At 37.0% G+C, this 12,679-nt stretch overlaps 5 protein-coding genes across 6 annotated transcripts; 2 read left to right on the forward strand and 3 right to left on the reverse strand.

Moving 5' to 3' along the window:
• Positions 1-219: 219 nt before the first annotated feature.
• Positions 220-1,737, reverse strand: LOC124192451 (modifier of mdg4-like). The gene is made up of 2 exons (XM_046585729.1): positions 877-1,737; positions 220-807 (listed from the first exon to the last, which is right to left on the reverse strand). The coding sequence occupies exons 1-2, from the start codon at positions 1,601-1,603 to the stop codon at positions 479-481; spliced, it is 1,056 nt and encodes a 351-aa protein (XP_046441685.1). The 5' UTR covers positions 1,604-1,737; the 3' UTR covers positions 220-478.
• A 216-nt stretch (positions 1,738-1,953) lies between these two features.
• LOC124192449 (cleavage and polyadenylation specificity factor subunit 1-like) lies at positions 1,954-7,510 on the forward strand. Its single transcript, XM_046585727.1, has 17 exons — positions 1,954-2,456; positions 2,521-3,042; positions 3,107-3,438; positions 3,509-3,643; positions 3,706-3,843; positions 3,922-4,041; positions 4,110-4,415; positions 4,477-4,604; positions 4,671-4,772; positions 4,844-5,239; positions 5,373-5,466; positions 5,530-5,682; positions 5,746-5,912; positions 5,975-6,083; positions 6,149-6,460; positions 6,537-6,913; positions 7,079-7,510. The coding sequence occupies exons 1-17, from the start codon at positions 2,084-2,086 to the stop codon at positions 7,467-7,469; spliced, it is 4,155 nt and encodes a 1,384-aa protein (XP_046441683.1). The 5' UTR covers positions 1,954-2,083; the 3' UTR covers positions 7,470-7,510.
• On the reverse strand, positions 7,414-8,822 carry LOC124192452 (HAUS augmin-like complex subunit 4). Its single transcript, XM_046585730.1, has 3 exons — positions 8,460-8,822; positions 8,176-8,404; positions 7,414-8,114 (listed from the first exon to the last, which is right to left on the reverse strand). Exons 1-3 carry the CDS (start codon positions 8,697-8,699, stop codon positions 7,585-7,587), a joined length of 999 nt encoding a protein of 332 aa, XP_046441686.1. The 5' UTR covers positions 8,700-8,822; the 3' UTR covers positions 7,414-7,584.
• Positions 8,823-9,068: 246 nt separating this feature from the next.
• On the forward strand, positions 9,069-11,210 carry LOC124192455. Its single transcript, XM_046585734.1, has 9 exons — positions 9,069-9,446; positions 9,530-9,595; positions 9,676-9,746; positions 9,843-9,960; positions 10,034-10,156; positions 10,227-10,396; positions 10,456-10,536; positions 10,602-10,712; positions 10,776-11,210. Exons 1-9 carry the CDS (start codon positions 9,389-9,391, stop codon positions 11,148-11,150), a joined length of 1,173 nt encoding a protein of 390 aa, XP_046441690.1. The 5' UTR covers positions 9,069-9,388; the 3' UTR covers positions 11,151-11,210.
• Positions 11,211-11,316: 106 nt separating this feature from the next.
• On the reverse strand, positions 11,317-12,627 carry LOC124192456 (eukaryotic translation initiation factor 2 subunit 2-like). Of its 2 annotated transcripts, XM_046585736.1 has the most exons (4): positions 12,470-12,627; positions 12,034-12,412; positions 11,769-11,970; positions 11,317-11,706 (listed from the first exon to the last, which is right to left on the reverse strand). In XM_046585736.1, exons 1-4 carry the CDS (start codon positions 12,485-12,487, stop codon positions 11,388-11,390), a joined length of 918 nt encoding a protein of 305 aa, XP_046441692.1. In that variant the 5' UTR covers positions 12,488-12,627; the 3' UTR covers positions 11,317-11,387. The 2 variants fall into 2 exon arrangements, with proteins under 2 accessions (XP_046441692.1, XP_046441691.1); XM_046585735.1 differs by having other exon boundaries at positions 11,769-12,412.
• Between the last annotated feature and the right edge of the window lie 52 nt (positions 12,628-12,679).

Raw genomic sequence — 12,679 nt, forward strand, 5'->3', positions numbered from 1 at the left:
AACATTCCTTGCAATCCAACACCTACATTTATCGATGCAAATAGCCTGTGAGACACCACGCTGTCTATTTTAAACATCCATGTGATGCAAGGTTTCTTTTCACGAAGGGATATTCTCAATTTCTCCGTCTCCAGACACTGCCACAAGTTCAGCGAAACTACATTTTTCTTATTAGTAAAAACAAACGTGATGACCAAAGGATCGCCGTAAAAAGAATCATTACCAAAAAAAGAAAGAATATATTACTTTCTGAAAAAGATAAAAACATTTTTACAGTAGAAGAGAAACGGTTTGGGAAGATCAGTCAAGTTGAAATATTTAAAAGATTCATAATAATACCATTTCATAATAAAGAGGTGTAAAACGCACACACACAAAAAGATTATTAGACTTCCGTCGCTTGATTGACTACAGATTGTCCGTTTATGGATAAGAGTTTAGTTAGCTGAGATACCAGTACACAGTAGTTTTAAAATTGTTACTTTTTATCTTTAGATCTAAACGAACGGTCAGCAGTTTCTTTGAGAACATCGTCGGCAATGTTTGTAGTTTGGAGAACCATGTGTGCTTCTTCCAAAACCTTGAGACCTTGTTCAGCTTCAGATCGGCTCAAGTGATGTTCGTCAATGACGTGGTTCTCCCAGTCTCCTCGCGACGCCATAACAGTGCTGCACCACTTGCATGGTAACTTTGGACTCGTAGTGTGAATAGCTTTGATGTGACGTCTTCTGAAACCCCAGGTAGCGTAAGCACGACAGCAGAAAGGGCAAGGATAGGGAGGAAACTGGATGTTGTTACAGGCAACCGCTGGAAAATTTCGGGGAAAAAAAAAATTTACTTTCGATTAAACATTTTGCAAAAATGTTATGACAATACCTTGGCTTGAATTAGAAATCATTTCAACAGAAGAGTTAACAGCTGATGGCATATTGGTTGACTTTGTAACTAAAGGGTCAACATCAATAACACCATGACTGCACTCATCCTCCTCTTTTCTGTCCAATACAACTAAGCTATCAGGTCTTTCATAAACTTCATCAGTGTAAATTGCACTGCCACATGTTTCCTCTTCACTTAATGGCTCTTCTTTAGGTGTAACCAAAAGAGGTTCAGCGTCATTATCTTTTGGTGATGATGAGACTTTGGGCTTCTTCCTCTTGACAGGGCTGAAATCAGAACTTGGAAAATTCTGACTGAGACCAGTTTTCATTGGTTTGCTTAAGAGCTGATTTTCTAAATCAACTTCATTTTCTGCAATCCCAGCCAAACCCCTAATTTGCAACAAAGTTGCTGCTCGTAGAAGGTTGTTTAGTTGATCTTGTTCTATATTGACTTCTCCTTTGTAAATAAACTGTAGAATAGCTTCTAAAATATTTAGACTAATATCATGCAGAATTATTATTGGATGTCGGCAAGTATTATTTTTAAGCAAACTTTTAAATATCATACTGCAAGCACTCAAAACAACTTTGTGAGCTCGAATTTCTTGTCCTCCGCAAAACAGGGTCACATCACAAAAGGATTCTTCGTCCCACAGAATCTCTAATGTCGTAGTTAAACTTGATTGAAAATTGTTCCACCTTAAACAAACTTGATTGTCCATCTTGAATAAAATTATTTTGAGAATCAGCAGTAGCAAACAATAAAACAAAAACAAGCCCACAAAGTTGTTGTTTTCCGTTTTTATTACTTCAGTTTACAACAAAGCTGTCTGCTAGTTTATCTTGTATTTCTTTTCCCCCAGTGCCAGTGGCAAACTTTTGCAAGTTGCCGGAGCCGGACTCTTATTAGAGGAATTCGCAGAATTTCATCAAATTGAGCAATTCACGAATCATAATTAAATTCAATGAACGAGATAAATTTAAACGAGCAATAGGCCAATTTATGAATGACCGTAAAATAGAAAAGAACCGACATACATGTTCTATGGAAAATATTCGATTTGTCAACGTTGAAAGCTTTACAGCGGACGAAAATAACGCTGAATGTCAAAATTTTTAGAACTTTTATTCTCATTTATTGTAATGAAAACGTTTCAGTATTTGAAATAAAACTGATTTTGTAAACAACAAAAGAGATAACAATGTTCTCGTTATTCAAACAATCATATCCTGCAACTAGCGTAGAGCATGCGATATATTGCCGTTTCTATGGCGGAAAAGAAAAGAACTTGGTGGTTGCCGGTGCAAATGTGTTACGAGTTTTCCGGCTTATTCCAAATACAGATGAAAAAATGTTACGGAAAGAAAGCGCTGATGGCCAACCTCCCAAAATGAAGTTAGAATGCTTAGCATCTTACAATTTGTTTGGAAAAGTTATGTCAATTGCTGCAGTCAGTCTCCCAGGATCGTCTCAAGATACAATACTAATGAGCTTCGCTCACGCCAAGCTTAGTCTTATTGAATATGACCCTGTGTCTGATAACCTGAAAACATTATCACTTCACAACTTTGAAGGCAAGTAATAAATTTGTGCAAAGCTTACATGGACCCAGAATAATGATAGTTGTTTCAATTTTAGATGAAGGAATAGGGAGTAACCACAAAATACCAGAAATTCGAGTGGATCCTGAAGGAAGATGTGCTGCTTTGTTAATTTTTCGCAACACATTAGCTATTCTCCCTTTTCGCAAGGATTCTGCTCATGATAGCAATGTTACTCTTTCTTCGTATATTATCAAGCTTACAGATCTTGAAGAAAGAGTGGACAATGTGATTGATGTGCAATTCTTACATGGCTACTATGAGCCCACTTTAATCATCCTCTATGAGCCAGTAGGAACATTTCCAGGAAGAATAGCAGTCCGCCAGGATACTTGTAATATGGTAGCTGTGTCGTTAAACACTCAGCAGCGTGTCCATCCGATAATCTGGTCATTGAACAGTCTTCCATTTGATTGCTCTCAATTACTACCGGTTCCCAAGCCATTAGGTGGGGCTTTAATTATGGCGGTTAATTCAGTCATTTATGTAAATCAAAGCGTTCCCCCTTACGGAGTGTCTGTCAACAGCATTGCGGACCACTGCACCAGCTTCCCTTTGAGTGAGTAGATGCCTCTGATTTATTTTATAGTTAAATTATTATTAATAAAATTCAATCGCAATAGAACCGTACGAAGGCTCGAGGATAGGTCTTGACTGTGCTCGAGCTGCCTTCTTGCAGTACGACCGAGTTGTCCTTTCACTGAAGGGTGGCGAACTATACGTGTTAACGTTGTTTGCCGACAGTATGCGGTCCGTACGCAAGTTTCATCTTGAGAAAGCCGCCGCCAGTGTCTTGACTACCTGTCTATGCATCTGCGATAACTACTTGTTTCTCGGCTCACGGCTTGGCAATTCGTTGCTCTTGGCCTTTCAGACTAAAGACTACAACCAGTATGCAACTCCTTTCGCTGCAAAGAAACCTAAGATGGAGCAATTCAGTTTGCTCTTTGATCAGGTAGACAATACATTTATTGTTTAAATATTATTCCTAAATAAAAAGATTACAAAATTTCTATTGAAACAAGGAATTGGATCATTTAGACGAGGAGGAGATTGACAACTACCTCTATGGAGAAGATCATGAGTCGACTGACAGTAAGGCCATTAGTTATCAATTTGAGGTTTGTGACAGCCTCCTCAATATTGGACCTTGTGGACAGGTAATACTTTTATAACTTTGTCTGAACTGTCAATTTAATCAAGATAAATTATGGAAATTTAGATGGCAGTAGGTGAACCAGCGTCAACTTGTACTGATTTTGATAAAAAGAGTCCAGATCCTGATGTTGAAATTGTTACTACTTCTGGTTATGGAAAGAATGGAGCTATTTGTGTGCTACAGCGTACAATGAAACCACAGGTTAAAACTGACATTAGAAATAATTTCCTATTTTGTTTAAATAATATTTAAAATTTTATCTTTAAAATTGAAATCCAGGTTGTCACGACGTTTGAGCTCCCTGAAGTGAGTGACATGTTCACTGTGTTTGCTTCGCGTAATAATGAAGACGCTATTATGCATACATATTTGCTACTTTCACGAGCTGATTCCACAATGGTTAATATTATTGTTATAAACGGCGTGTTAAATTATTGAACGGTAAATAATTTTTTTTCTCTTATTAGGTTTTACAAACCGGACAAGAAATTAATGAAATGGATCAATCAGGGTTTAACGTGACTAGCCCTACTATTTTGGCAGCAAATCTAGGAAATAATAGATTTATTGTTCAAGTTTGCCCTACAAGCGTACGTTTACTTGATGCCGCTGCAACCGTTCTTCAGGAATTAGTAATGGACTCCGACTTCCTTATAACTTCGGCATCGGCTTCGGATCCCTATGTTGCTGTTTTGACTGAGAATGGTCGAATCGGTCTTCTTACATTTGTCGAAGGATCTCAACTCGAAATGATTTTTCCTGTCCTCTCTAAGGTTAGAATGGAAATTTAGTGTTTTAAAGAAGAATGTGAAATTTAACATTTTCTTGATTCAGAATTCTCCTGTCGTTTGCGTCTGTTTATACCGTGACATTAGTGGTTTGTTTAACACAACTATCCCGGAAACGGATTCGCCGGAAACCACGAAATTGCATACGGCCAACAAATCTCTAAATGCTAAAAAGTATACGCTAGATATCTTTAAGTTTAAATTTAGGAAGGAAATATTGATAAACTCTGTTCAATTAAGGGAAATGGATGACGAAGAAGATTATCTCTACGGTGATACCAACACCGAAGAAAGTCGACCCACAGAAGACAAAACTCACACTAAATTTACTCCTCAACAAAAGTAATCAGAATTTATCAGAATATCTCTTTGGTTAATTTTATTAATGGAACATTTCTCAAAATTTGTTGTAGAGTAATCGACTACTTCCGAGAAATAAAGCCAACCTTTTGGCTCTCCATCATTCGGCAAAATGGAACATTAGAAATCTACTCACTAGCAGGCCAATCAGTAGTGGAAACTTTTCAGACTGTTCACGTACACTTAGGACACCGACTTCTCTTTAATATGAAAGCAGATGAGACATCTCTTCCATCGTCGACTCACTGCAATATCGTAGAAATGGGAATCTTCGGTCTTGGACACTTACATCGCCGACCCCTTTTGATGATTAGAACTTCAGATTTCGGTGTTTTGCTTTACGAAGCCATACCTGCCTTACCGATTTACGATAGCAAACAGAAAAATGAACTTAAAATACGATTCAGAAAGCTAAACCATAGCCTTCTTCTGAGAGAAACCAAAACTTAGTAAGTTTTTGTCTTAAATTCTAGCTATAAAGCCCAATTAAGTGCAAAACTTATTAATTAAATAACTGTTAAATTTAAACAAAATATTTTTTACAAATGATTAAACTATGAGTTACTAATTTTCTCCTAACAGTGTTCGAAAAGGTGGTCAGTCTGTGGTACTAGAACCTTATGCGTGGAAAACAAATCAGTTTAAATATTTTTCAAATATTGCTGGCTATACCGGGGTAAGTGTTTCATGAAATATGGATATTGTTTTCGTTAATTAATGTGGAAATTTTATTTTCAAGGTGTTTATTGGCGGCCCCTATCCACACTGGTTGTTTATGACTTCACGCGGCGAATTGCGGTTACATCCCATGAGTATTGATGGTTCAATAAAATGCTTCGCATGTTTTCACAACGTTAACTGCGCCCAAGGTTTTATTTATCTCAATCGAAAAGTAAGATTTATAAATTATAGGTGTATTTAATAATATCTGAGACAAAGTAATTATTATTTATAGGATGAATTGCGGATATGTTTATTACCAACCCTGTTCAACTACGATGCCCCCTGGCCTGTTCGCAAAGTTCCACTACGTTGTACTCCGCACTACCTGATATACCACGTTGAAACGAAAACGTATATTTTGGCGACCAGTCTGGCTGAACCCACAAACAGAATTTATCGGTAGTCTAAAACAATCGCCAGTTGGTTTTGATGACTTTCTGTTAAACATCTAATTGATTAAGGTTTAATGGAGACGACAAAGAACTGAGTTTAGAAGAACGAGACGACCGCTTTCCATATCCCCACGTGGAAAAGTTTGCCATCCAACTGATTTCACCCGTAACTTGGGAAGTAAGGACCGATTTTCGCCTTTTTATGCTTTTAGCGAAATTTTATAAATAATATCGTTGTGTTAGGCAGTTCCTAATACCCGGATGGATTTGGATGATTGGGAACACGTAACATGTTTGAAAACCGTAAGCCTTGAGTACGAAGGCCACGCTTCGGGGTTAAAGGATTACCTTGCAGTCAGCACAAATTACAACTACGGCGAGGACATCATCAGTCGTGGTCGAATCTTTATTCTTGATTTGATCGAAGTCGTTCCAGAACCCGGTCAACCATTGACTAAAAACAAAATCAAAACGCTCTATGCTAAGGATCAGAAGGGACCTGTTGCCGCTATTAGTAGTGTCTGCGGTTATCTTGTGGCTGCGATTGGTCAAAAGGTGAGCATTTTCATTTACCCCCATACTAATAAATTAAGTAAACAGAAAATAATTTCATTTATTCTGCTGATTGTAGATATACTTATGGCAACTCAAAAATGATGATTTGGTCGGGATTGCATTTATTGACACTGAAATATACATCCACCAACTACTCAACATTAAAAGTTTCATCCTAGCAGCAGATGTATACAAGAGTGTTTCGATTCTACGTTTCCAAGAAGAATACCGAACGTTATGTATTGTGGCACGAGATTACCAACCCCTCGAAGTCATGGCCGTTGACTATTATATCGACAACACACAGCTTGGTTTCTTAGTCAGCGATGCAGAAAAGAACCTCATTCTCTATATGTATCAACCAGAGGCACGAGAGAGCCAAGGAGGGCACCGCCTTATTCGCAAAGCCGATTTCCATGTTGGTCAAGTAGTTTCAACAATGTTTCGAATCAAGTAAGTCTAAGTATTTATTTTTGAGTTGAATAAGCATAGAATATTAGTCAGGTTAGAAAAATAAAAGGAGGTAGTCGACTCTACCACGACGTATTCCGAGGAATTTTTCATTATCATGTCTTCTAATATTTATTTATTTATTTTTTATTTTTTATTTTACTTTAGATGCAAAATCGGTGACCCAACAACGGAAAAGCGCTTTCCTCCTCTCATAGAAAAACGGCAAATGATAGGATTTGGTACGCTTGATGGCGGATTGGGGTACGTGTTACCTATTCCAGAGAAAACCTATCGACGCTTGCAAATGCTTCATAATGTTCTGCACACTACGATGACTCATGCTGGAGGACTCAACCCCAAGGCTTACCGAGCTTACCAGACCAAGAATAAGAGCTTAGTTAACAATACCAAATCCATTGTTGACGGAGAACTTGTTTTCAGCTTCCTTACGCTCCCACACGAAGAACAATTAGAAGTGGCAAGAAAAATTGGAACTAAAGTTGAAGAATTGATAGATGATTTCATTGAAATAGATCGATACACGGCTCATTTTTGAACAGGCATTGCATTCAAATACACAAATCGGTTCTCAGATAACTTAAGACAAATATCCTTAAAATAAATGGATTATTTTCTAAAGCACATGCGTGATACGAATTGTTTGTAGATTTTTAGTTCACCGAATAACTTTGTAATTTTTCGAGTGTCCACTTTTTTTGTTTGATCGTTTCTCGCAGTTTGCCATATTCGTTGACGATGCAATTGAAGTCATGTCCAACAGATTCATAACGATTCAATCTTAATCGAGAAGCCCGAATTTCGTTTTCAGTTTGCTCGCTTTTAGCTTCCAATTCTTTTGAAATCTTTTTCAGAGCCGGGACAGTTTCTTTGGTATACGTCTCACACAAAATTTCTAAGTGAAGGGACTTTATCTTGAGATAAAGAGCATCACATTGGACTTCAAGGGATTCGCTTTGAGAGACATTCTGCTCGTTTTGAATCTCAATCATGTGTTTTTGAAGAAGATTTTCCATGATTTGCAAGCTTTCCAGAAGAGTTGTAGTATACTTGGTGTACTGTTCTTTCAAAGCTTGATCATTCTCTTCCATTGTTTTTTTAAGATTTTCAGCAGCTTTTAATTTTGAACTGATCAGTGATGGGAGTTGATTTAACTTTGCTTTGAGTAACTCTTGATTATTGCCTGGGAATAAAATAAGAGATAACAGGTAAGAATAAATTAATTGTTTTTTAAGTAAATTTACCTTGAACATCATGTCCCATTTCATTTAACAGTACAATTCCTTTCTCAATAAGCTGATTTTTAAGTTGTGCTTGTGTCCATAATGTTACATCATCATCTATTTTCTCCTGCTTGAAATTAACCCCAAAAACTCGCAAGGCATCTTCAGTATTTGGTTTATCGCCTTTAACTATTTTCATTGATTCAGCTAATTCAGATGACACAAAAGCCGTTTCCAAGGTCTTGAGAGACTAACAAAAGAAATTATGATTACTGCTGTGAATCTAGATAATGTTATAGGTCTACCTCATCATCTTCCACATTAGAATCAGCAATAATATCCCAAATACAGTCGTATACAAGCTTTATAGCTTCATAGCTGTTTATTGTTTTTTGATACTCTTGAAAAACTTGATTTCTTTCTTCATTCATAGATTTTGTCCCAAAATTATTGGAGCACAATCTGTCTTCAAACAATTCTTTGAGGAATTGGGCAAAATGTGGATACCTTTCTGCATTAGAACGGGTCAGAAAATTTTCCGCCATTTCACTGCCTTAAGGTTGGAGATTGACAGATGTTCAACACCAATTTTCTCAACAAAATCTTTGAATCGTTTACTTTATTGTCGCGACTCGCGAGGTTTGTCTTTTGAGCTGTCAGAAAATTTTTTAAATGAAAAAACATAACAGCAGCATTGCCACTTTCGGCCACAAATAGATGCGCTAATTTACTTGGTTAATTAATTTTTGTAAGTTAATTTGTGTTGTAGCTCGAATCAATAGTATTTCTTTCAAGATTAGGAACTCATTCAGCTAAAATATTATGGAATTTGTGGTTATAATCATATCATAATTACATTTCCAAAATAGTCTTGTCAAACAACTTTCACAACGACAACGATGGAGATTGGCTTTACTGATTTAAGTGATTTTCGAAAAGAATCGTGCGCAAGGCAGTGAAAAGTTGTTTCAAATTTGAAAAAAATTGCCTCGCTATTCGTTCATTTGCACGATAGACATTAGGCCTATAGGGCATAGGCGAAAATGCTTTTTCCTTTGTCACATGGCAAGTTGACATTCCTACATTCCCTTGGGATGTAGGATTAGTCAACTCAGTAGCCTAGAGACAAAAAGTCTATCAGTCTCATAGGGTTTGTGTCAGAACTCGTATCATACGATACTGCGTATTAAATTAATTTATTTTATTTTATTTCGTCGTTATTGTTGATTGGAGTATGGCTAGTATCTATGGCCGCCACGAAGAACGAAGTACTCTTGCTTTGATTACCACAGGTAACCATTTAATTGATTCAAATATTTCCATGTAGTATATATTTCATTCAGCCATGTCATACTCATACAATGTATTTCTGTAGGATTTCAAGAATTTTCTCGTACTTCTGGGGTCTATCTAGCAAAAGTTCCACTTGTCCACAAATTAGGTGAGTCAACAAACTTTAGGCGATTCAGCTTTTCTATATCTGGATTGATTACCGCAACAGTTATAATGAATTTTATTCAGTTGCTGTGGGAACCTTGGTCATATCAACTATTTTGGTTGGAGGTTTTCATTTTCTGAGAGGCAGAAGAATGGTAAATTTCTTATTCAACATTGATTCACTTATTAACATTGCTAGTGTTTTCATGGAATAAACACTTCATTATTTATTTTAATGTATTGTGAATAAGGTCGATCACCAAGATGAAGGGTTATTTCATAAAATCAAGAAATATAAAGTGGTTAAGGTGTCCCTGAATGCAGTTGATCGTCTCCTTCACATGGTTGAGTCCTTAATTGTTCCAAGACGTATGTTACTAGCTGTCTTGTTTATTTTTTGGAAATTGTTGATATGTTTAATCATTCTCTATTTGAATCCAAGACAATGTGATGAAAGACAAGCAGTCTCCTAAGGTGAGCTGTGAGGTGTCTTCCAATTCCATGTGCAATGAATTAAATGGTCTTCCCAAATTACTGAATCTTCGTCACATATCTTCCTCAAATGGTATGCTTTCATTGTGAGTAAATTTTTCTAGTTTAAACATTTATGTGATATTGTTTCCTTATTTTGCCAGGAACTCCTTGTAACCAACAAAAACCATCTGATGCTGAAGACTGGACTCCATTCTCTTCAGTCTCTACTGCTGTCGATGAAAGCGTTTTCGATCGTAGCTGTGTATCCTTAATGGAAGATTTATCGCAAAGCACAATTTCTACACCGATTCGCGATTTGCGTCAACAAATGGTTAACATTATTTCTGTGTTGTAACGATGAAGAAATAACAATGTGTTTTGTGAATGTAGGCTTCCAAAATCCGAGCATGGCGTCTTGCGATACAAGATCTGGAGGATATTCAGGAATTTCCGTCTTGGTCTCCAAGCCCTGTAAGTATTAGTTAATAAGTGGAATAGTTCAGTTGCCAAATAATTTTTTTAATTTGTTTTTCAAGTCTCGTGGAGTGCAGAATCAGAACTTTTTTACCCGCATATTGAATTCGCTCTCCGGGTGGTTACCGCTACGTTTGACTGGTTCAGCTAATGCTACAGTACCAGGATCAGGAGTAAGTCTGTTGATTTTGTCAATCAAGTATACTTTGTCTATAGTTAATGTTCTTACAATGCAGCGCAAGAGGAAGCGTCTGGACGCTGACGACGACGACTTAGCCTTGTATATTCCTCATTATAAAGGCCAGTCGAAACTGAATGGAGGAGGATTGCTGAGCTCTGAGGCCACTGAACAACCTCCTACGCTGACACTCTCGATGGTTCCTATAATTGGAAATTGGTTTTCTCCAGTTCAACTGGAAACCACTAAGGACAACCGTGAATCGCAACTAGACCATATTTCTTTGATACAGCGTGATTGCGACTCTCCTCTGAAACAAGCATCAAATTCAACAAGCGACAGTGATCCTTACGAAATAATAGATACCGAAGCTAGCAATGGCGAAGATGTTACTTCGGAGCAACAGAACGAAGTTCCCGTCGAATGTCCTTAGACCATGGAGTTTGAGTGGAAGTAAAAATTTGTTCATAAAATATAAAATTGTAACACACTAGAATTCGTTGTAACTAAGATTATTGAAAGTAATTAAACACAAAATTGTGGCGTAAAACAATTGTGCTTATCCTAAAATTATGGAAATTTTGCTTGGAAAAAAATGGTAAAGGAAAGAAAATGTATTTCTCTCATTAATGACAAAAGACAGCACATATTTTTTTCTGTACGAAGTAATTTACGCCGTTTTGGCTCGAATGGCCGCGCGTTTTCCGGTAACGGCCTGGAAACCAGATTTGATGGAGGCTACAGAACATCTTGAACCGCATGTTTCACATTGGAGGAAGAAAAGTCGAGTATCTTTCTGAAGAATTGTATCAGGTGATCGACACGTATGACAAGTGACGTATTCTTTAACGTAACGACGTAATACGTTTTCCATCTGTTTCTGTTGGAAACGACCTTTGATGATGAGTTGATTGTTACCATCAACAGACCCACTGGTACCTAACTCAGCCAGAAGAAATGCCAATACGTGTTTAGGTTGTCGATGTAACCTGAGAAGCAAAATAATTCTGTCGTAAGAGAAGTAGTCAAAAGAGTAACAAATATAACTTACGTTTTACATATTTCAGAAAAGTTCGCGAATGACGTTTTCTTGGTTCCAATTCGCACAACCTGGGGAGGCCTCATTGTAAACTTTTTCTTTTCTCCAGCTACCATTTCAGGATTCTTCTCTCTCATGATATTAAATACTCGATTAAGAAGCTCATCATAAGTGTAATCTCCATCAGTGGTCCAGGCAACTCCAGCATTTTCCTCTGTAAAACAAATGTAAAAAATGTTGACTTTTGAATTCAAACCATAATGTATTTCTTTATTACCTTTCTCGTCTTTCTCTTCTTCAACTGCTCCAGTATTTTTCTTCTTCTTCTTCTTTTTCAAGCTTTTAGAAAAGTCAAGATCTAAATCCTCTTGATCTTCAACTGCTTCTCCTTCTTGTCCTTCAACTTCAGGTGAGGCTACTTCAGTATCTTCAAGTTGGAAAGCCTTCTTTTTAGATTTTTTCTTCTTTTTGCCAAAGCTTTCAAGATCTAAGTCATCTACTTCTTTTACTTCTTCCTCTTCAGGATTTTCGTTTTCCTTTCCTACTTCTAACTCAACCGGCTCATTGCCAACTGTTCCACCAGCTAAAGCTGCGTCAAAATCGAAAGGGGTCTTCTTGGCCTTCTTCTTTTTCTTCTTCAAAGATGGATCAAAAATCTAAAAAAAAACAATTTATATAATTTGACATGGTAAACACTCTAAACAATAACTTACTGCTTCTTCTTCTGCCATGATTAAACAATACTAATTTTGTAGCACAAGTTATTAACAAATATAACGGTGTAAACGTGTCTAGCCGGAATACCAGCTGATGCAATGGCAGACCTGAATGCTGTTTTACACACAGCTAAGCTGTTGCCATTACGTCATGTGAACCACATAAATGCCATTAAGAACTCATTGAATTGGAAGTTTAATTTATAT

This window comes from Daphnia pulex, chromosome 4 (assembly GCF_021134715.1).
Source record: "Daphnia pulex isolate KAP4 chromosome 4, ASM2113471v1".
NCBI classification, from domain to species: domain Eukaryota; kingdom Metazoa; phylum Arthropoda; class Branchiopoda; order Diplostraca; family Daphniidae; genus Daphnia; species Daphnia pulex.